The sequence below is a fragment of the Macaca mulatta genome, chromosome 1, assembly GCF_049350105.2.
Source record: "Macaca mulatta isolate MMU2019108-1 chromosome 1, T2T-MMU8v2.0, whole genome shotgun sequence".
Taxonomy (NCBI): domain Eukaryota; kingdom Metazoa; phylum Chordata; class Mammalia; order Primates; family Cercopithecidae; genus Macaca; species Macaca mulatta.
Window position 1 is genome coordinate 14,819,091 of NC_133406.1, and position 24,527 is coordinate 14,843,617.

Below are 24,527 nucleotides of genomic sequence, written 5' to 3' on the forward strand. Positions count from 1 at the left end.
CTAAACAAATTACTGTTTTCTAACTATCATAGTCACCAATGTCCATGTATTTTTTTTTTTTTTTTTTTTTTTTTTTTTTTTTTTTTGAGACGGAGTCTCGCTCTGTCGCCCAGGCTGGAGGGCAGTGGCCGGATCTCAGCTCACTGCAAGCTCTGTCTCCCGGGTTTATGCCATTCTCCTGCCTCAGCCTCCCAAGTAGCTGGGACTACAGGCGCCCGCCACTTCACCCGGCTAGTTTTTTGTCTTTTTAGTAGAGACGGGGTTTCACCGTGTTAGCCAGGATGGTCTCGATCTCCTGACCTCGTGATCCACCCATCTCGGCCTCCCAACAATGTCCATGTATTGTATCTCTTTTTAGCTCACAGTTCCATCTATCTCTTATTTTGAGTAAATAGTATCTTCAGAAATGTGCTTCTTAGAATGCTGGCACAGGTGTTACATTCAGTGGAAAAGAAGGTCTATTACAGGGCCTATAATTTCCTTCTTCTTCCGTATATATTTCTAGCTTTTTTCCTAGTTTGGTAAAATATGCTGGGAGACACGACATACTGTATTCTCCCTCAGAGGGTTCTGGCACATATTAGCACTTTAAAGAGTAAGGAGTTCTGCAGTCAAAAACTATACATTCCACAAACTTCTTTGACCACAGCAGCCTAATTAACATGCTGCATTACTAACATTGTATGGAACACACTTCGGGGGATGCAGCCTCAGGGCTAAAAGCACACAAGTCTGTCTGAGTTATTATGCCCTGGACACCTGTGCTGTCAATCATCTACTTGGACTGAAGTGTCAAGTTCACCCATGAACGATAACAGTGAGAGAGCATTTGAATTCAAATTGGCTTATTTACCCTCAGGATGACTACATAATTTTGGGGACCCAATTTTACTTGCAGCAAAATAAAAATGCAGGGCCCTGGCCAGCGGTGGGGTAGTCAGTCTCACCTTCCCACAGGACCCCTGCCCCAACCCACAGCAGACCAGTGACCACTCCACTACTCTAGATGTACTTGGTACTTGGATGAAGGTGGGCAAGAAATCCTCGCCAACATGCCCACCAAATGTACCATAAGAGGTGGCATAAGGAATCTGTTCAGACCCATGGGATAAGGGGGAGGTCCCTCTCCTGCCTGAGGGTTCACACACAGGCTGGCCTCCTTCAGGCAAGGCCATGAAGAATTCCTCTTTCTCACTAGGGAGGATGGAAGCTTCCATATGGGATAGAAAAAAAACCTGTGAAAGAAGCTAGATATGTGTAAAGGCATAGAGGGAAATCGAGCAGAAGAATATGACAGTATACACACCTGGAGCTGGTGATAAGGATGAGATCATCCATGCAAGGTGAGGCCCTCTTAAAGGAAGAGCAGCAGATAAGGGTCCTACTGAGTGGGTAGGATACAATTTCCCTGCTCCTAGCCCCAGCCCTGCCACTTCCAGGAGGATACTGTGTTTTCCATTTACAATTAGCTAGCAAATCCCTGCAGGGATTCAGGAAATCCTCTTACTCACTGGTCAGCAGGTTGCTTCCTGGGGTGCATTCCCTAAGATTCACCCAGAGCACCTGCAAAATCTACCCTCTCTGGATTTGCTGCACCAGCAAGGGATTCCAACAGCAGAAACCTGGAGGATCCCTCACACACATCTGAAGGTTTTCCTGATGGCTGCGCAAGTGAGGTTTTCATCTGGCCTTCACTCTGAGTAGGGGTCCATGACTCTGGAAGGGCAGGGAGTGTGGGAAGACACCTTGGTCACCTAAGTGGCAACAAGGAACACAGCTTGATTTCTGGGCTGTGACATGGTGCTTCTGGCAGGAAGAGATTTGTGTCTTGGGGCTTAGTCTCTGATCAAGAGGATCTGAAATAGCCTGGGAAAAATATGAGTGCTTTTTGAACAGAGCCAGAATAGCTCTTCTTGCATCTCTTTTCCATATGGCATTTCTTTATGTGATGTTTTTCAATTAGAAGGAAGTGTTCCTCTGCTAAACACCCCTGAAACCAAAAATGAACCAGCCAACCAACCCACCAAACAATGGATCAGCCAACTGATACATCAAACAATAGACCAGTCAGCCAGCCCACTGAACAATGGACCAGCCAACTGACCCACAGAACAACTGACCAGCCGACCAGCCCACCAAACAATGGACCAGCCAACTGACTCATCAAACAATGGACCAGCCAACCAGCCCACTAAACAATGGACCAGTCAACCAACCCACTGAACAACAGACCAGCCAACTGACCCACAGAACAACTGACCAGCCAACCAGCCCACTGAACAATGGACCAGTCAACCAACCCACTGAACAACAGACCAGTCAACCAAACTATCAAACAACGGACCAGCCATTCAACCCACCAAACAATGGACCAGCCAACCAACCTACCGAACAATGGACCAGCCAAACTAACTATCAAACAATGGACCAGTCATTCAACCCACCAAACAATAGAACAGCCAATCAACTGACCAGCCCAACGAGCAAATGACAAAGTTTAAAACCATTGCTATATTATACACATACGCATACATAGACACATGCATACATGCACCCATGCGTTCACATAACTCCACTACTCCCTGCCACACAGAATTTCTCTTCCTCTTTTTCTGTTTCAAGCACCTAGTACCCAGCATTCCCATACAACTTGGCCTTGGAACTATTTAAGACACCATTGCTGGTGCTCAAGCTCCCACCTGTTTGGTTTCACATCTTGGTTTCCAGGTTTCCAGCCCCACAAACTGGTAACTGGATCTTGAACTTGGCTGTGGTTTCTGCTATTTTGAGACCATCACACCCTGCAGTGTCTGCCACCTCCTCTATGCTGTGCCTGGCTCCTAGGACAGCACCATGGTCTGACCTTACCCCCCACAGACATCATCTGACTTGAACACATACAGCAGCCGACAGGGCCTCCCAATTCTCAGAGCACTCAACCTACAGAGCCACAATAGCACTCTGCTCTGCTGTTCTCGCCACTTCTGGGAGTGATTTCTTATTCATGCCTTAACTCAGCATATGGATGTTTCTGTTTTATGTGTGGTTTTTATTAATTCTAGGTCCCCTGGCAGTTCAGTGCATAAAAGGACGTGACTTGGGTTCTACATGACTGTGTTGTAAGTGGCCTGCATTACTGTACTTCTTGGGCATTATTTGCATAAAAATATTTCGCCTCTTCAGAAGGGGAAAACATCAGTATGGAAAAAGGAATCCAGAAGATTCATGGACAGAAAACACATTGTGTGTTTGCTCTTATCATTTGGCAGCTCCAGAGTAGTTTTCCACTTTCTGAATAATTTATTATCACTTTTATTAGTCTTCTCTATCCAGGTTGACATTATTTTCTGCTTTACTGATACAGGCTCTGCTTCTCCGAGAAAGGAGACAGCAGACGCTGCAGCTGAAGTCTAGGGGAACCTGGGTGGGTCCCAGGGTGTCTAGAAGGGCTTGAAGCTAGGCCAACTGCACCCAAAAGCTGAGGGGAAAATCAGGGTCCTGATTACTCTCTGGGGTCAAGTTAGAGAGAGTGAACTGCTGCTGCCCTGGTAGAATTCTCCATCTGAGCCACTCCTCCTACCTCCTAAACCCCAAGCCTCTGCCACTGGCAGCCTTTCCTAGCTCAGTAACACATCTTCCTAACAGAGGCCAGAGTACGACTCTCTCTAAACACCACCTTTGCTTCAGATGCTGTGGAAGATCATATTTTCCAAAGGTGGTAGCAGCAATACCTCCCATTCCACGTACTCTTCCCTGAGATGATCTTGCCACCCTCCAGTCAAGAGGCAAAGTTGATGTCCCCCTCCCCCTTGAAACTGGGCAGACTCATGACTGCCTTGACATAAACTATGGTGGAAGTGACATTATGTGACTTCGAGGCTAGGTCCTAAAAGGAAGAGTTTCTGCTGTGTGTCCACTGAGACCTCTGGGGCTCTAAGCTGCAACCATGAATGCAGTGTGATTACCATGGGCCACCCTCCTGTGAGGAAACCCAGGCCATCAGAAGAGGCCATGTGTAGACCCTGAGGTTGGCAGCTCCAGCTTAGGTGGCCCATGACAACGAGCATCAACCTCCAGACATTGGAGGAAGACAACAGATGTGTCTAGCCCCCAGGTGTTGAGTTGCCCCCTCCAGCACATGCTCTAAACATCATGGAGCAGGGGTAAAGCCATCCCTTGATGCCAACAAAGGAGTTGTTAATGCCACTAAGGTTCAGAGTAGTTTGTTAAAGAGTAATAGTAACTGAAACAGATGTAGATTCTCAAATCCCATAGCAGGAAGCAATCCCATTGCTGGGTATTTATCCAAAGGAAAATAAATCAGTATCTCAAAGGGATACCTGCACTCACATGTTTATCACAGCACTATTCACAATAGCCAAGTTATGGAATCAACTTACGCGCCCATCAGTGGACAAATGGATAAAGAAAATGTGGCATGTATACGCAATGGAATACCATTCAGCTGTAAAAAGGAACAAAATCATGTCATTTGCAGCAACATGGATGGAACCAGAGGTCATTCTGTTAACTGAAATAATCCAGGCACAGAAAGAGAAATACTGCATGTTCTCACTCATGCAGGAGCTAAAAATACTTGATCTCAAGGACATAGAGAACAGAATGATAGTACCAGAGACTGGGGAAGGTAGGTGGTGGTAGAGGGTAGGAGTGAAGAGAAGTTGGTTAATGGGGACAAACATACAGTTAGATAGAAGAAAAAAGTACTAAGAAAAAAGACTAGAGTGACTATGCTTAGCAAACAATATTTTGTATATTTCAAAGTAATGAGAAAAGAGGACATGAAATGATATCAATGCATAAAAATGACAAATACTCAAAGTGATGGATACCCCCAATACTGACTTGATCATTATGTAGTCTATGCATGTAAAAAACACATTTACACATAATACATATTTTACATAGATAAAAAAGTTAGCAGGACTTTTAAGACCCTAAATGCACAAATCCTCTAAATTCTTCTCTTCCAGGACTCAGTGAGTTTTAGGAGCTTTTGAAATTCTAGCCAGTATAAATGTGGAACTGAAACTTCCTGAAGATGGGTTTTTACTCTCAGTTCAATCGGATGGCATAATGGAACGTCCCCTGTGCTAGTCTACTAATTTCAGACCTGACTAATTTCCAAAAAAAAAAAAAAAAAAAAAAAGTCTGATAATCACGCACTTCTTTTTCTAACACTTACTTTGTCATTCAAGGGCTCTTTCAGAATAGGATTAGTTTATCGTTCGGGATGATAGAGGAACAGCTTATTATAACGACAGAGGGAAATGATTCCTGCATTGCTCCTTGGAGATTGCCTGCCAAGAGCTGATCTTAGCAAGTCTACTCTGATTGTGAACACAAGATTGGCAATACCACCATTGTCCATGTGTAATTTCTTCCTTCCCCCCACCCCTTTCTACCAGCACCCCCCCAGGCACTGTGCAAGGTGCTGGGATATGCAGGTGAGCAAGACAGACCTGATCCCTCTCCTTGTGGTGTTCAAAGATTGACATTTTCTGTCCAGATACTCTTTAAAATTTTTTTTGTTATATTCAGAATAAAAATAAAGCCACATGGAAGCTTTGGGCCAGTGAGGATATCTAAGTACGCATGGTAGAGGATGTAGGCTCTCAGACTGACTCCAACTCTGAGCTTGTGGGGAGAGATGGAGACTGTAATGAGTGTCACGCTAGCTGTTATGTCCAACTCTTCAGTTCAGAGGGTTGGCACACAGAAGTTGAGTTTTGATTCATGGTATTGGTTGACAGGTGTCATTTAACCCCTTGGTGATCCTTCTCCTGCCTTGCAGCTATGCCATCCCTTGAAGCTTAGGGATTCTGTCATGTGGCCAGTGGAATGGGGAAGTGGAGGAAAATGCCCATCTGCTTCTTATCTGTCTTGGTTGACTCCTAGCCCTTTGGAGGGAAGTCCCTTAGCCCAAGTTAGATGCCAGGGAAGGCTGGGAGATGTAGTAGTCTCTGGCTGCACAGTCCTCCCTGCAGCAACCCTTTACTGTAGCAGGAGGAGCAGGGATCTTGGCTTCAGAGTTACCCATCTCTGTCTCAGAATGATGTGTCTTTGCAAAGTCAAACAGGACACTAGTGGCTTGCTTAGGACTCCTGAGAGCCGGGGGCTTGGTCAGGAAACCTAGAAGGTGCTAACTTTCCTCTTTAGAAAAGATCTATTACACACTTCTTACATCCCCTAAAAGGATTCTGCAAAATGCATGTTTACATGTGTCCCTCAATACACTTCGTGAATTCCCTCCACTTGTTACATGGGAGAAAACATCTTATCCAAGAGACAAAGGTACTTCATAAGCTGGACATAAATACGTGAACTTTCATCCAACTTTAATAAAACAAAACATGTTATTTTTTTTTTTTTGAGGTGGAGTCTCACTCTGTCACCCAGGCTGGAGTGCAGTGGCACAGTCTCTACAACCTCTGTCTCCTGGGTTCAAGCGATTCTCATGCCTCAACCTCCCGAGTAGCTGGGATTACAGGTGTGCGCCACCACACCCACCTGATTTTTTTGTGTATTTAGTAGAGACAGGGTTTCACCACGTTGGCCAGGCTGGTCTGGAACTTCTGACCTCAAATGATCTGCCCACCTTGGCCTCTCAAAGTGCTGGGATTACAGGCGTGAGCTGCCGTGCCCGGCCAAAACAAACAGTTTAAAAATAACCAATAAGCATTTGGAAGACCCATCCCCCATCTCCACTAATTCATAGTAAAATACTGACAAGCCTGTCTCCATTTTGTTGGCGGAAGACTTAAAGTCTTTCTTTGAAAAAGTTCTCTTCTGTTTTTCCCTCAGAGAAACATGTAGCAAAATAATGCTATCTAGTGTCTAATGATGTGTTTCTGCAACAAGGGAGCTTTAGTATCCAGTGCTTTTAATTTATTTTGTTATAAATTAATAATGTATATACGATTGAGAGTAACTCATTAAATGTAAGTGTCATAAAATAAGGCACTTAGGTAAGAAAAGCGTGAAATGATTCTGATGCACTCCTGAATGTTACATTAAGTACATAAATCATCTTTGTTTTCTCTCTGCTCAACATAGAATCCAGCAGAGGAGGTGAATGTAATTAGTACAGTTGTATTTTAAATGATCCAGGAAGCATATGAATAGAACTTGCCCTAATATCAGAAAAGGGAGATTACTCTGGCCAACTGGATTTTTTGTCTTTTTTAACAAACTCAGCTAGACAGTTTGAGGCGTGGTCACAAAAACCAATATGCACTTTAAATAATTAAGAGCTTTCCAAGAACAAGTTCACCAGCTGGAAGACACAGTGAACGCACTCACAGCTGGAACCTCTCTTTGAACGGGATGACCCAGGCTGGAAAATGCATCAGAGGAAGTTTCCTAGGGACCCTCCTGTGGAACCCCCTTCTCTTTTAGGACCAGATCTGCAGCGGGCTGGGGAGTGGGTGGAGGGGACGCCTGGCCCAAGATGGGATAGGCATGTGGCCCCAACTGTTCTGGCTCATGCTTGAAGTAGACACAGCCGCATTCTGGGGAAGTGGAGGCTGACTCTATGGAGCACTTAGCACAGACACTGGCTATCCAAAAGCATGTGCTTTGATTTTGGTTTAAAAATCCGGCATAGCAATTTCCAGTGATTCCTGTTCCCACTGGCTCCTGGTTCATTAGCCAAGGAAAGCTTATGTGGAATGTGATATCACAAAATAACATGGGAGAGAATGCAAGTGCCAAAAAGTCTTTACCCTATGGCTCAATTAGAAATGGATTATTACTCAAAGAAATACGGCACGTGCAGAAAGGCCAGCAAGGAAGAGATGGACAATGAACAACAATAACCACCACTCAAGTAATTGTTGACCAGCAGCAGGAGTAGCAGTGACCACTGTTACTGCAGCACTGACCCAGGGCCGTGTTCCAGGTGAGATGATTTGCACCCCAAACCTTGAAGCCCACTGTGTAAACAGGCATTATTGGCTCCATTTTTTTTCTTTTTTGAGACGGAGTGTCACTCTTGTTGCCCAGGCTGGAGTGCAGTGGTGCAATCTCAGCTCCCTGCAACCTCCGCCTTCTGGGTTCAAGCAATTCTCCTGCCTCAGCCTCCCAAGTAGCTGGGATTACAGGCATGTGCTACCATGCCCAGCTAATTTTGTATTTTTAGTAGAAATGGGGTTTTGCCATGTTGGTCAGGCTGGTCTTGAACTCCTGACCTCAGGTGATCCACCCGCCTCTGCCTCCCAAAGTGCTGGGATTACAGACGTGAGCCACCGCGCCCATCCTGGATCCATTTTTAAATATGAGAAAACGGAGGCTGCAGGAGCCGTTACAAATAACTTACCCAAAGTCATGTGAGGTGTAAACAGCAGATCTGAGAACTGGAACAAGCCTGACTCAAAGCTTGGGTCCCTTCCCTCAACACGTGGTCTCATTCCTTTCCATATCCCTGGGGCCTCCTGTGGGTACAACACTAGTAGGTACTCCTGTGCCGCATGGGGCAGGAAGGTGGGCTAGTTATTTGGGAAGCCAGTATAATGTCTGTTTCTATGAAGGGCAGGGTGGTCATTCCAATTTAGCTAGGATTTGTATACAATAAAGGCAAAAGGGGTGCCAGTGGAAAAGAAAAGAAAGAGAAGAAACACATCTGCTTTAGCTTCTGCATGGCACTAGCATGTTTTCTCTTTTTTGCTTTTAAGCTTTTGAAAAATAAAAAGCGTCAAGAGCTTGACAGGACATTACTTTCTAAACAAATGGATCACCTCACATTTCCATCTGGCTTCCAGCTCATACCCTGGAACGTCATGACAATGATAAGTTCCACTTCAGTTCTCTGCCTCTCCTGTCAGGACTTGTCTTAAAGTTCATCTCTGCCAAGAAAGGCTCCTTCCTCCTGCAACAGCCTAAAATAATGACAGGGCACAATGCTGTCCTTCTTGCTGTGGGCTCCAAATCATCTACCTAGTTAATCTGAACTGAATCTTTATAAGGAGGAAGACTCAGTTACCTGGGGTTCTACTATGTTATCATCATCTTCATTATTATTTTATGACCTCCTCATCATCATCATCATTTTAGGACCTCCTCCTTGTCTATACACACACACACACACACACACATATATGTATATGTATATGTGTATTGTGTGTGTGTGTGTGTGTGTGTGTATATATATTTTTTTTTTCAGACAGGGTCTCACTGTCACCCAGGCTGGAGTGCAGTGGCACGATCTTGGCTCACTGCAACCTCTGCCTCCTGGATTCAAGCGATTCTCCTACCTCAGCCTCCCAAAATGCTGCGACTACAGGCATGTGCCACCATGTCCAGCTTTGTATTTTCAGTAGAGATGGGGTTTCATCATGTTGGCCAGGCTGATCTTGAACTCCTGGGCTCAAGTGATCCGCCTGACTCAGCCTCCCAAAATGCTGGGATTACAGGATGAGCCACCATGCCCGGCCCTCTCCCTCATCATTTTATGACTTCATAATCATTATCATTATCATCATCAGAATCATTTTATGACATCATCATCCTCACTTTATGATTTGGAGAGAGCAGTAGGCATGGTTTGAATGAGTTTTGGCATCCACATTAGGACTCAACCAAAGATGGATAGGAAATCCCTGGACCAAGAACAGTTTGGAACTTTATACACACTACCATGTTTAATTTTGTTCATTTCAAACACATGGTCTACACAGGAGCTGTGGGAGCCCACGGGAGGGGCACTCAATCCCACAGTAACCTTTGGAAGTGGGAATTAAAGTCTCCATGTTTTTTCGGGTAAGAGCTGAGACTAAGAGCTTTCAGTTGACTTATCTATGACCGTGTTGCCAAATAAAGGAAGAGCTGAGTTTCCTGCCCAAACTATCTAATGGCAAGCATGTGTTCTTATCATCTATCGCAATATTGCAACATGGGCTAGTAGCACTCCTACCCCTGTTGCTCCATCCTGCCCAGGCACTGCCTCCAGGTTCCTTCCTATGAGGAGAGATAGTGTTGACCCACTTCTTTCCTGGTAGTATTTCTGGAGAGGTCTGAGGCTGCAGAGAACAGCGCTCTCCTGCCCTTTCTCTGAGCATCTCTGGATTCATTGATAACATGAATGAGTTGGATCAGAGAATCCTCAAAGTCATTTTTTGGATCTTTCCAGGTCTCTGTGCAGATGATCTTTTGCTAAATGTGGTGAGATTTTTAAGTTTCAGTGTGCCTATCGGCTGGCTCACTAGTCTTGACTCAATGATGAGAAATCACCTGGAAAGTAAGAAATGACTCCACATTTCTTACATTGGGATGGGGTGGTGCCTGAGCATACTGGTTACATCCTGCAAATCTGTACACATTTGTGACTTTTGTTTGCCACCTACATGGGCCCTCCTCCTTATCTGACCAGCACAAAGATTAACTGCTCCTCGAAATCCACCAGTTGAAGGATGCTCCTCTGGGAGACCATCCTTCATTGCTTCCCACCTTCGATTTCACTGTCACACTGATCTCGCAAATATTCACAGGGACCATGGCACTTAATGCTAAAAATGTTACCAAATCCCTTGTTGATAATTCCAGCCTGAGGTAACATGACCCCACAAGAGTCATAATTACACTCATATGGCAGTTATTTAAATGGCTGTTATTCTTCAAACCCACACCTTAAACACAAACATGAGCATTGGAACTGACCTTTCAAAGAATTTCAGTGAAATTGAAACAACATTGCTATAGCTGAACAAGACAAGCTCTGGAATTATAAGGTTTTAAGACAGATAACCTTCTTAAACTGCTAAACTTCAAGGCCATATCCTTGATATCTGTTCAAAAATGAATAGCAATCTCAGATAATTGGGATGTGGGATGGCTGAAGTATAGAAAAAAGGAGATCAAGAGGTAATGAAAATGTTCTGCTTGCCTCAGTGAAAGCCTAAAAATCACTTGTAGAAAGAATATTCTGAACTTGACTGTAGGGGTGTTTGGCTGTCATTGAATTTCACTGGGATGAAGTCGGCATCTGTTAACTGAGATGTGGTGGTGGGGTGGGCGAGATGCCAGAGGAAAAATAAATGAGCTAATCTATGAATAACACAATGATAGGATGAAAGCGAAGACTCTATAGAGTGGTGGGACCTGGTGTAAACTCAGGAAGGTGATGTCACAATCTGGGGCATGTGGACAATGTTCTGTTTCATTTCACCACTGATGTATTCTTGAATATGGCAAGTGTTGTCTTAAAACAGGCAGAGACAACCCAAACCTATTCAGCTTCCCCCATCTCATTTCTTCCTTTGCTGACACCGGTGCCCATTATGACTTCTCATTTGGACTTGGAGCATTGATTACATGATTTCCTGTGGCTGTACCAGACATCTGCTACTCAGCTGGCTATGTGTGTGTATGTGTGTGTGTGTGTGTGAGAGAGAGAGAGAGAGAGAGAGACAGAGTGCATGGGGCATGGTATTTTGCCTTAGGCTAGCCAAATCTGGCTATACATGAGGATGTGTATGCATAATTGCCATTATTCACCAGCACACTCAAGCCATGGGCCAAATTACAAACTGCAGTCTTCCAATATTTTGTCAATTTTTTCTAAACCAGTTACAAAAATAAACAAACAAACAACAAAAACATCAACTGTAAGAGTTCTGAATATAGCTCATCACTTTCTGGGTGGATAATTCTTAGAAATCAGACAGGAAAGGCTGGGTACAGTGGCTCATGCCTATAATCCCAGCACTTTGGGAAGCCAAGGCGAGTGGATCGCTTGAGAACAGGAATAGGAGATTAGCCTGGGCAACATGGCGAAACCTCACCTTTACAAAAACTATTTAATACAACAACAACAACGAAGAAATCAGACAAGAAATGAGACTGCTATAAGGTAGGAGGAAGGGTGAAGGTAAAGGAAATTTCCACTTGATCTCATCACTGCTGTATCCTCAGTTCCTAGAACAGCACCTGAGACAGAGAAGGTGCTGGAAAGATTTTGTGGAATGAACGAAGTACTATCTCTCTCCTAGGATGAGGCGCCCTGTCACCTTGTTTCCAAAAGGGCCTTATGCTATAAAGAACAACTGTTGATCCTGGAACAACAGGCTGGAATGTGCCTGGGGCTCAGGGTAAGAAACACATCAGCTTTCTGAAATGTGAGGCCTGACAGCAGGAAGGCAAGGAGATGCTGAGCTTCGCTAAACGGGGCTCCCTTGGCAATGCCTTGGCATTTACCATTGTGCCTGAAAAACTGTACGTATATTTCCTGGAAAGAAGATATTCCCCATGTTTTCAGAACACTTGGGTTTGGCGAAAGTGACAATTAGAATGCTTTTTATTAACAGAAGAGTGTGATGTAAGTCTCAAAAAGTTGACAGTTCAAACAAGTTTCATAATACTTCAGGATTCACACTCAAAATTCTTGCTACTGCTCAGGAACTAGGCATCCTGTCCCCCAACAAACAAACACCTGACAGTCATTCCACCTCTTATCTGAATTGGGACCATATGCTGCAGCCAGTTACATAATTAGTACCATGAATCCTACTTTTGAAAGCAGCTGATTATACCAGAAACTTCTGGAGGCTCCACTTGCCTGGCAAATACAGCCCCAACTCCTTGATTGGGCACCCCAAGTCCTTCCCAATGGACCTTCAGCTGAATTTGGAGTCCCAAGATCTACTGTGCCCTTGTCCCTCACACCCAAGCTACAGCCAAGACAGTCTGCCCTCAGCTCTTGCCCCACTTCCTCCTTACATTTTATTTTATTTATTTTTTTTAATAGGAGACTGTCTCCCACTCAGTTGTGAGTTCCTTAGGGTCAAGAACAACAGCTGTCATTCACGTCTGTCCATGTGCCCACATAGATATCAAGGAAGTATTTGTTGACCTGGATTGACCTCCAGCCTTGTCCTTCATTCCATTTTCTACAGAGTGGCAGCAGCTGCATTTTGAAAGATCCAATCTGATCACTGCTTCCATGACTCCTGCTGATATTCACACCGGAAGTGAAACTCCTCAGCATAGCGTAGGAGTCTCGCCAGCATCTGCTCCACCTAACTGCCGAGTCTTCTCTCTCACCTTACCCCACTTACATCCTACATCCTGGGAAGAGCTCTGTGTTCTGTGTCCAGCCTGTGTCCTTTATGCAGGCTACTGTCTGCTTAGAATATTCTTGACCTTCTCCTTCAGCACCTAGAGAACCATCTGCTTGTCCTTAAATAAATTGTTTCTGGCTTACTTATTTATTTTATTATTATTTTTTTTGGACACAGGGTCTCACGCTGTTACCCAGGCTGGAGCGCAGTGGCCTGATCACTGCTTATTGCAGCCTCAACCTCCCAAGGCTCAGGTGATCCTCCTGCCTAGTCCCCTGGGTAGCTGGGACTACAGGTGCACCATCACGCCTGGCTAATTTTTGTATTTTTAGTAGAGACGGTTTTGCCATGTTGCCAAGGCTGGTCTTGAACTCCCAGGCTCAATCAATCTGCCCGCCTCAGCCCCCCAAAGTGCTGGGATTACAGACATTAGCCACAGCGCCAGGCCCTACCTAACTTCTTCTAAGAAACTTTTGTACCCTGCCCCAGGACACATGTATCTGGGCCTTCCCCCACTCTCAGCTACCTTGCATGCACCCCCACCCTGTTTGGCTATCTGACTCCCTTTCAGGTTTTGGGCTCCTGGAGGACAGAGTCCATTTATCTTGTAGTTCTAGTGCATTGCCTAGAGAAGATGCACAGTAACTATTTTCAGAACAAAGCTCCAGATTGCAACTGCTCCACTCTGCTCTTTAGATTTTAAACGGCCAATGAATGTTACAGCTGCAAGACCCGATATGGTTCCTGCGTAAGTCTGGGTGGCAAGGTACACACACCCGGCCCTTGCAGGGGTTAAGATGAAAGGCATCTAAACTGCCCTTTTCCCTTTCTGGGCTCTACTGTTGCTCAGAATATCTGAAGCAGAATCAATTGGCTGGCTTACAGAAAGCCTGGAACTACAAAAGGCAGAGAAAAACATCTGTCACCACTGCACCGTTCACTTTTCTTGGCAGCCGCGTGATAGCAGAAGGTCTCAGCACTTGCTTTTGAAAACAGGTCATTACTGCTGCAAATTCCTGGAAGACCTTTGAACAAGAATGAAAATGCCCCAGATCTGCTCCAGCTCTGCTGACCTCTCAGATCTGAAAAGCTGCATTCCTGTTCCAGGGTCAGAGGGGCCAGGAGGCTGTGTGTCATCACACCTGTGCTCAACAGTCTCTCCCAAACACAGACCCGATACAGCCACCTCCCTGTGCCTCCCCCAGATGCTAGGTGGTCCAGGAGACTGTGGTTCCCAAGCAGCCGCAAGCATCTCATGACTGAAGCCCTCTCTGAGTTCTGGGCACTATTGCTTCCTCAGAACATCCCTGAGGCCAGCTTCAGTGAGAAACAGGGAAGGTAAGGGTTGGGCTGCCTATCATATTGGAGAAGGAAGCAGCTCATTGTACACCTGGATGGTTGAGTGCTTGCTGGGAAGACTATAAGGCAGGGGCTGAAAACCCATATGAGGTTTGCCCATTCACGTCTAATTCCTGACAACAGTATCTGGTCATGAGAAGCCCTAATCAGTGTTCTTTTATGCCCTGTGAAGCCACTAGGGCCACAAGTTGATTTCTTCAGGACTGACACTTGCATGCAGCGTAAGGGTTGACACTCTTGTAGTTTAAATTGGCCACCATGAGGTAGCCAATGAACAAAGCACGGGCAACAGCCTTCAGTATAACCCACAGAAGCTATCACAACACAGTACTGGTTCCTCGCATTTACACAACATGTTACAGTTTATAGGGCGCTTTCATGTACAGTGTGTCATTTGATCACACAGCAGTCTTTTGTGCAAGACAGTGCATATATCATCACCTCCCATTTACAAATGGGCATCTGAGGCTCTGAGAGCTTTGAGGACTTGACCACGGAGCCTCCTGTCACGAGTGGCAGAAGACCAGGGCTCGAAGAGGACCAGAGCTCAAACATCCTCTGGGGCCCAGTGGATTCACTCATCAGTTCTACATGGTGAGGTGAGTCCTAGTTCTAACATTTGGTAAAATCAGCAGCATTAAAAAAAAATCTGTAGCTGGGACTCAACAACTCCAGGGCATTTACAGTTAAAGTGCAGCCCGTGGGCCAGCAGCACTAGGATTCCCTGGAAGTTCCTAAGAAAAGTGGAATCTCAGATCCACCCAGACCTACTGAATCAGAGTCTGCCTTCAACAAGACCCCAGGGAGCCTCACAGGGCGTTGCAGTTCGCGGAGCTCTGCGCCGGGGAACACACGCCTTCCTCTCTCCGCTCTGAATTCACCCTGGGGAAACAGCTCAGTTGGGGAGGGTTTCGAGAAAAGAAGCTTCCATCTGATTGCCTCCTGATAACTGCAGGAAAAGCTGCTGTATCTGTCCAGCTCCCCTCTCGGTGGAACAGGTCTCTGTTCATCTCCTTTTCTTCCCAGCTCCCTGCTGAACACTTTTAGCCAACAGACTCATCTCAGACAACTCAAAATCTCTCTGGCAATAATTTTGATAAAAGCATGAAGATGAAAGATGTGATTTCAGTCTTCCTTGATCTCTGAGAATCCCAAAGTCTGTTTAAAGTACTCCCAATATGAGCTGTGGCAGAGTTGTGATTTCCTAAGGAAGGTCTGCAATGTTAAAATGTCTCTCTCCTTTTGAGGAAGGATCTCTCTTCACCCCTCCAATGGTGTATATGGCTTGATTGACATGCTTAATAATTGGCTGGTAAATTAGCAGCTCTGCCTAGCCACGGGGCTAACACAGCTTACAATCAGAAACAAACAAACAAAAACCAAAAAACAAAACAAAAAAACAACTTTTTTAAAGAGCTGGAGCAGAATGTGAAGACAGAAATTGGGAAAGGTTTTAACAAGTTTCACTAATAAAGTTGGGATTATCCTCCCTCTTTTACATTGTTCACCAGTTAACAGGGCAGTCACCAGATTGTTTTAATGGTTCTTTTTGAGCACTTTTTATGGGAAGACAATAGGTTGAAACCAAGGTGCTGATGTTTTTCTATGTATAACTAATCTTCAATGACCTTTCATTTTTTCCTACTTTGACCACATAAGCACCACTGATCTTGATTCCTTCTGTGTGGTTTTCAGTACAATAGTTTAATGGTGCCAGGCCTGCCCTAAGTGGCTGGCGGTGACAGTCTTCTCCCCAGGTAAGTGGTAGCCATGGAGTGCATTTGGGACAACAGCCAGTGTTACCACTTGTGGGGGTGTCTTTCAGCCTGTATGGTTGAAGGTAGCAGGAAAGAAGCATTTCATCTTCCCTCCCAAAAATTCTTGATCAAGAAAGTGCATATAAGCTCACTTTTAGCATTTCATTAGAGGCAGTAGCATAGCATCCTAATCAGTTTTAATGAAAGGCAAATGCCTAATTACAAATTAAATACACGTAGGGATACTTAAGTGTTAAATACATCATTTACTAAATATTAGCTTTTCTCTGGGACTATTTTACTCTTGCCTTTGGGACAATCTTGGGCCCTAATGATTTGTTTCCTTCTGTTTTTGGCTTCTATTCAGAAGAGGGTGCATTAAGTGCCTCTTTAGCAATTTCTGGCTGGTCCATGAGCCACTGGGTTAGGTCAACCCTGAGGATCAGAATTCTTTGCACCAAAGCTGTTTCACTAAGGGGACCTGTGAGACTGGCCATGTGATTCTAGTCAAGCTCCATCAGAGCCCCCTCCTCCAGAATTCATGCTGTGATTTACAAGTAGGTCTTTTAAAGGAGCCAGGCCAAATTCCCTCCGAACATTAAAAAAGTATCACACCATACTTCCAGCTACAAGTTTACAGGGACAAAATGGTAGATTCCCAGAAAGAAATTCTGGTCCAGGTGTAGACCTCCATTTCCAAACCTCTTTGTTCCTTGGACCCAATGATGTTTTTAGTTATCCTGTATCTTCTAAGGGGAACTTCAGGACATAGCAATCTTACGGGGGTATGTGTTTGGCAGAGTGGGGTGTGGTGGGGACGAAGGCAGTGGTGAAGGAATGAAGACTCTTAAATGCTCAATTTCTCCTCACCTCTGGGACTGATAAAAGATGAGTTTCCAGGGCCTGCTGTGTCACCTTGGCCAGCATTCATTTCTGTTTTTTTTTTTTTTGTTTTTTGTTTTTTGACTAGGACTGATTTGGGACAGCCCTTGACATGGCCCACAGAAGGCCTCTACTTTGGGGAAACACCAGATGCTCTTATAGGCACAGATGAGCGCCATGGGTCAACACCGACAATGTGACTCCCGGGGAGGGCTGCATGAGCCCTCCTGCATACTGAGGTAGAGGTTGAGGTCAGGGTTTCTGGCCTCTTTTTGAAAGGGACGTCATTCCAATGGACTCCATTTGAGAAAATAGAGTCAACAAAGCCCAGACACTGCTTTGGTTTTTACCATCACACTGGGAGGTATTCAGACCCATGCAATTACATACCCGAAGCAGGGCATGTCTTGGGATCAGAAAGAGGATGAGTAAGGAAGTCTCTGCAGCGAGCATGTCCGTGAGGGAAGTCAGCTACAGGAAGCGTCCGAGTGACCTGGCCCCATGGCCTTGCGGTCCTCACCCCAGCTTGCTGAGGGATGAACTGTGCTACACAGTTATCCCATTTCTAAGCTTTCTGGGAACCTACTACTTGCTGTCTCTGGAAGACACTGCTGCCTGCTTTTATATAAAGGTGGTCCCAGGGCTGAGGGGCAGGAGGCAGAGAGGCAGAGGAAGGAGGCGTTCACTACCCAGGGTAGAGAGAATTCTGCTCCCTACCCCTCTCAGAGAGCAGGTGCATTCACTGCGACATCTCTCCACGGGCTCCCACTGGCTCATCCCAGCGCCTGCCACCAGGGGCAGCTCTGCAGAGTCAGCGCTGGATGGAGCAGCCCCGGGTCAGGAGGCCTCCTCATGCAGGACACGCTTACCTGTATCTCTGCTTCACAGACTGCTTCTCTGTGGACTTGCAGACGTGCCCCACGTAGTACAACGGGAAGAATAAAAAGTTCCAGTTGGTGGCAAACCACGTGAGGGTGAAGGGCGCGTCGAACTTCCTGAAGGTCAGCTTGGCGAGCTGCGTGGAGCCCGCCCACGAGGAGCACACGCACAGCACGACCGCCACGCCCCAGAAGATCTTCTTGAGCTGCGCCCGGGAGCACGTCCAGCAGCGGCGGCTCGCTCTCCCGCCGGTCTCCACCCCGGCCGGCGCCTGGGCCTCCGCCGGGCCCGGGGAGTCCCGGGGGCGCTCCTCCCCTGGGGAAGAGAAGGGCGTGGTTAGCAGGGCCTGCAGACCTTCACCCCTGCACTTAGCAGGGCGCTGCCCTGCAGCCATTGTCACCGCCAGCTACCTGGCGGCCGCGGGAGATACCGGGCGCAGGGGCGGCTTCTAGGACGGCTGTGTGACACCAAGCTGCAATAGAAAACGTTTACACAGGTTTTCCTATTCTCCAGAACCTCCGCTCTCCAAGTGTGGTCCGTGGGCCGGGCAGCGTCAGCACCCTCCCCAGTCCGTCCCCGGAACTTGTTGGAAATGCAGAATTTCAGGGCTCACCCCAGGCCCCCAAATCAGAACCCGCATTCCTCAGGTGATCTGCGTGCTTTGGGAGACACTTCTCCAGAACACACAGAGCGGCTGAAATACCTCCACTCTCAGTTATGGCAGTTGACGAGTACTCACGTGCTCCTGGGTGCCGGGCAGTACTGGGGGCTGGAGATTCCTACAGGGCGAGGTCTCGACCTCTAAAAGATCCCAGTACCTTGACAGAGGTGGCCTGTTACTTAAAGGCACAGTTGGCCGAGACTCTCTCCTCTTATTTTGTATGTACGGCAAAAATAGAGTTCGCCACTCTTACTTTTCTATCTGCTTTAACTGGCTTCCTGCTGATAGCCTCCAGTCCCACTTCGAAGCTTTACTTAAAAACCACAACCTCTGGCAGCTGGTGTGTGAAAGGCCACAGGCACTCCATTCTAGAGCTGTGTGATTTCTGGAAAGCAGGCTGCAGCCCAAAGCTTGGCTCTGCCGCAGTGTTGCTTCCGCAGACCAGAAGAAGGTGAAAAGGCGTTATTTTCCACTGTTTGCTTTTTCATTCACGATTGTGTGCGTGTCAGTCAGCTGGAAATTTAAACAAAGCTGTAGCCTGTGTCGGGTGTAACTACGGATGGATGCAAATTTCCAGAAGGCAGTGTACCTGCCTTTTATAATGATGTTGTGCCTGGCACCGAGCTGAATGGAGGCACACTAGTGCTAAGAGGCCATTTTCACTCTAGGGGAGGAAAAGAGTACTGAATATATTGGGGTCAAATGTGCTTTCTCTACATTGTTTAAACTTAATTAAAATAATTTTAATAACAAACTGAGTTTTGTATATCACTTTCTGAAGCATTATGAGTCTATGAGGCAAAATTGTGATTAAATGTAACCTAGTTTTCAGGTGTTTAATATCGTTAAGCACCGGCTGTGCTGTATCTGTTTCAGCCAAAGATAAACCGAAGCATTACATGGCTAGTCAGAGATAATGTACTTTATTGGGTCAAATTCTGTTTCGCACTGTCCCTATTGTGCTTCATTACTTGCTTTATGAATAACCTCCGTCCTTCTCTTACTTTTCATGTGCTCACATATCCAAGTTGGAAAGTCCCTGGAAAACCAAATGTCTTGCCACCCTCTGAGCTTCTGACAAGCTGTTTGTTCCTGCATGGGCTGCAGGGCAGAAGGATGTGGAGGACAAAAGGGAAGATTGATTGCCAGCCTTTTTGGGGATCTGTGTGCTTATGCCCTCCTACCAGGATCTCTTGATGTTCCTCACGGTGAATTCCCACAACTTAATGCAATTGCAGTTTCAGACAGAAGCATGCACATTTCAATTTACACACGGATTACCTGTCATTTTGAATTAGCATCTGCAGCTGTTCATTATCGGGATAATTTGCAAGGTGTGTTGGAGGTTAGAGGGGTTTGTCACTATTAGCATCACTGTCAAAAACTCATCCTGAAAAGATGATTGTAGAGATGAAAAAAAAGTTCACAAAAATAAAATGCAGTTTCACGGTAATAACTTCCAGTGAAAGAATGAACTCCAAAAGAGGCTGAATAAATTCAGCTCACAGCATGTTTCTTCATTGAATGTTTTCATTATAGCAAATTAAGCTTTAAAACGTAGTAAACTAGGCAGTGAGGCTGCATGGCTTTTACAATGAAGGAGAAAATCATCAAATCATGTAATTTGGTATTGCTACACTGTTTCTATGGATTTGGATTAAAGAAGTTGTTCTTTAACTTTGTAACCTCTGGATCCTCAAACCAAAGGAATACGAACAAAATACAAACAAAATTAAGACACTTAGAACTAAACTCACTACTCTGTTATTTGAAAATAACCACATTATAAATAGAACAACGTTTTACAAAATGTAATGCAGTTAACAGGCGTTATAAGGAAAAAAGATTCCACGCTTGGATAGATTTGGAAAACACCAAGTAGAACAGAGAGATTCCTTTGCTGTAGGAATATTCAGGGCCAATGGATATTGTGAATTTCCAGGAGGCTGCTTCCCATATTATTTAAATTGTAACACCTGTGGTAGGGACTACTGTACTCTGGAATACACTTTGGGAAACACTGGAATATACCCATTAAGAATAATAGACAACCAAACCCAATTCATTGCAAACCTCCCACTTCACTATACTGCGTCTTTTATAATAATAATCACTTATCAGTTTCATTACCTCATTCTTCATACTGCTAAACACGTCGTACCTCATATAAATAAAAAGTATTTTTTATACATACATCACAAAATTGCTAAATAGTAAAAAGAAAAAGCAATTTTTAATGATGTTAGCACCCAGAGATACCACAATTGACATTTGCTGCCGCATTTTCCCAGTCTTTTGTGTCTGTGCAACACACACACACACACATACACACACCCCTCTCAGCAGAACTGTGCCCCTAGCACAGATGAACACACAAACCCATTTACACACCCAAACAGGAAAATTGGGATCACACTGTGTTTTTATCTTTCATTTATTTAACCTAACTTAAAATGAACAGCATGCACTTTTTACATCTCACAGGCCTATGTACAGTGCAATGCATTCTCAGAGCCTTTCAATCAGACAGGAAATTGCTGTGAAACATGTGCCCTGTGCCAAGAGCTTTGGGTGGTCTATAAATAAGCGTAAAGCATGATTACCATTCTTCAGGAATGGACTGTCTATGTCAGAGTGACGAAAGATCCATGAAGGAATTACAGAACAATTACGTGTAAAATAGAGATTCGGACTATATAACAGGAATTCTGCAGAGTGTGGTCAGTGTGCATTGGGATAATAGTGAAAAGAATTAGAAGAGGCAGGTGGTTGGCCTGGGCCTTGGAGGATAGAACATAAAAGTAAAAAATAGGAGCAAAATTCAGGGTCAGGAATACCCATGACCTGACCAGGGGCAGTGAGGATGGTGGTGAGAACTGAAATTCACTGCCACCTCGTCACTCTGCAATGCCTCATCTTGCTTTGGTTAGACATGCCACAGGAGAAACTGCCAGGTTTGCTGAAGGGACTGGAGCAAACTCAGATGTTGACTGATCCTACTTTATTAGGAAAGTGCAAACCACAACATCCATAACAAAGTAATACAGTTAGCTGAAGAACAAATGTAGAGTGACACAACAATTTTGCTTAGCAGATGCATTTATTTTCTACTATTGGAAGTGCACCCCACACTTCACATCATTTCCAGGGTCATTTTCCATGAACTGGCTTACTGATGCTCTGGCTTACTGATGCTCAAACAGATTTCAGACAGAAGGAGTTACAATGAGGAAGCCTATATCTCTTTTCAGAAGCCTTTCAAATCTTCTAAGTGTAGGAAATTTCTGTTTAATTCTGCCCCCCACCTCCAAAATTTCAGGTCAAGTGTTGCCTTTGTTTGATTTCACTCCTTTATCACAGTTGAAAGAGGCAGTGCCTCAAGGAAATCAATGCCAAAATTAGCCTCACACTATTTACTGCCACAGCTCCTGGGACCATGGGTATGCAACTAGAAATACTACTTATGTCACCCTCACCTTCACTCTCCAACACCCCTTCCCCACTAACAATCCCTCTGTTTATGATCATCTTGTGCCTTAAATTCTAATCTTGTACTTTAGCCAGCAGTTCTGGGAGCAATGCAAAGCAGATTATACACTCTAGCCCAATGCTTATGCTGACAGATGCTGTAATTGTGGATTCAAGCATCTCCCTGAAGCTGTGTCACCTCTAAATTCTGTTTATGCTACTTAATTCATCCATAAATGCTGGAGGACAGGTGGGTTCATCCCAGTCCTGTTGCCTGAGTTGCTTCCGTTAAGCACGTGTGTGTGCGTGCGCACGCGCGAATGCAGGGGGCGTGTTCTCATGTGTACTTTATATACTCCATGGCATGGTGAGATGTAACCATGCCTGTGTGTGAGCTTCCATTTTAGCCCTGCCTCGGTGTCCTGAGGGCTGTCAGGCAATTTGTTAAAACTGCATAAACCCCACCACCTGCAAAATCACACTTTTTGCTTGTGACCAAAGAGAGAAAGGATTCACACTCTTTGGTCAAACAGAAGTAGTACCTAGAGGCAACGTCTGCGTAGCAGAAGGAAAGTCTAGGTCACAATGGGTGAGCTGAAGGTCTAGTTTAGCTACCAACTCATTTGGGTACCAAAGCACACCCTTAGTCCTATGAGCTGTCCACTGCTTAGGCCTGAGAAAATGATGAATTGGGTGCTTTTTCTTTTTCTTAATGTAAGTCACTTCTACAATGAAAAGTAAGAAAGATTGGAAAGTCATTCATTCTCATCTCATAAAATGGCCCTTTTGAACTTTCAAGAGATCAATAATGTTTCTTTTATGAGCTTCCCCGAGAATAAGTGGACCCTTGTTGACTCCTTTCTGAAAAAGTCTCCAGGGAGTTTGCCCTTAGAAAGTGCTCAAGTCCTTTCTTTCATTTTTGTTTTTTAATTTTATTTTTATTATACTTTAAGTTCTAGGGTACATGTGCACAACGTGCAGGTTTGTTACATATGTATACATGTGTTATGTTGGTGTGCTGCACCCATTAACTCGTCATTCACATTATCAAGTCCTTTCTTTAGGGTAAGGGACCCAGAGCGGGTATCAAAGACCACCAGCTGGCTGGTGTGAACCAAGCCTTTCTAACGCAAAGGAGATAGAATTGCACAGGAAATGGGAGATGATGCCTCGCAACTGACATCTATCTCAGTAAGGGCTATAGAGTTATTTTAGTTGTTTACAGCTTTATTGAGATATAATTCTCATAGTATAAAATTCAGTTAACAACACGACTCAGTAAGTTTTAGCAAATTTGATTTGTGAAACCATTACCATAGCATCGTTTTGGAACATTTCTATCATGCCGAAATGAGTTCTGGTGCCAATTTGAAGTTCTCCCTGTTCCCACCCTCAACCCTAGGCAACCATGAATGTGTTTTCTGTCTCTATAATAATTTGCATATCCTGAACATTTCATATACATATACAGACTTTCACATCTGACTTCTTTCATTTAACATCATGTCTTTGGGGTTTATCCATGTTGTAGCATGTGTCAGCAGTTCATTCTTTTGATGTCTGAAGAGAATTCCATTGTATGGATATACCAAATTTGGCTTATCCATTCATCTATTGATGGACATCTAGATTGCTTCCAGTTTGGGGCTGCTATGAAGAATGCTGCTATGAACATTCACCTATAAGTCTTTGTGTGGATATATATTTATTTATCTTGGGTGGACTAGTTTTTAGGCCACTCATTCAACAAATCTTAATTGACCACCTACTTTGCGGTACAAGGCAGATACAACTTTTCCCTCATAGAGCTTGCTTAGTCCAAGTGGCAGTGCTTCAAGTACCCATATCTTAGAGGATTAAGGGCATCTAATTGCTTCCAAACAGGACACAATTAAGAGCTGCTCTGGAAACTACAGTTCCACCTTCTTCCATCCCTCAACTCCTGCCCCTTTTTCCTAGACTGCGTGAAAGACAGGGTCTGATGAAAACTTTCCCATTTATTGATTACTGATGAGTACACCATCCCAGGACCTGGCCAACAAACTAAATAGCTTTTGCAAAATGAGAAGCTTAGAAGAAAGCTTTTGTTTATGGCCATTTGCAAGTGTAACTTATCTTCCAAACAATCCATTTCAGTCTTTGTTTGTCTTTTCTACTCATTAAATACTTGCTCAGTGAATTTATGTGTGACATTATTTTTAGGCAGTGATGTAGAGGAAAGGGGAGGAGACTTGCAGAAAAGGCTTTCACACATATAAGGCCAACTACGTGCCCCGAACATCCCAAAGCAATTCGCACTTCACATGTCCCAACCCACTTGCCCTTGCCAGATCATCCATATGGATTCCTGGATTTTGGGTCAGAAAACACTGCCACCATTCACATGGGGCCGAAGCCCCAGTCATGTTCCTGACTAGCACAGGTTCCAGGGAAAGAACAGAATCTATG

At 44.8% G+C, this 24,527-nt stretch overlaps 1 protein-coding gene across 1 annotated transcript in view; it reads right to left on the bottom strand.

The window, feature by feature from the left end:
• Window positions 1-24,527, bottom strand: part of SLC35F3 (solute carrier family 35 member F3) — a 108,159-nt gene that overhangs the window by 72,872 nt on the left and 10,760 nt on the right. The window contains exon 2 of the mRNA XM_001111982.5: window positions 17,941-18,265. Within this exon, the coding sequence (XP_001111982.2) occupies window positions 17,941-18,265 (325 nt within the window). The remainder of the gene's footprint in view (window positions 1-17,940; window positions 18,266-24,527) is intronic.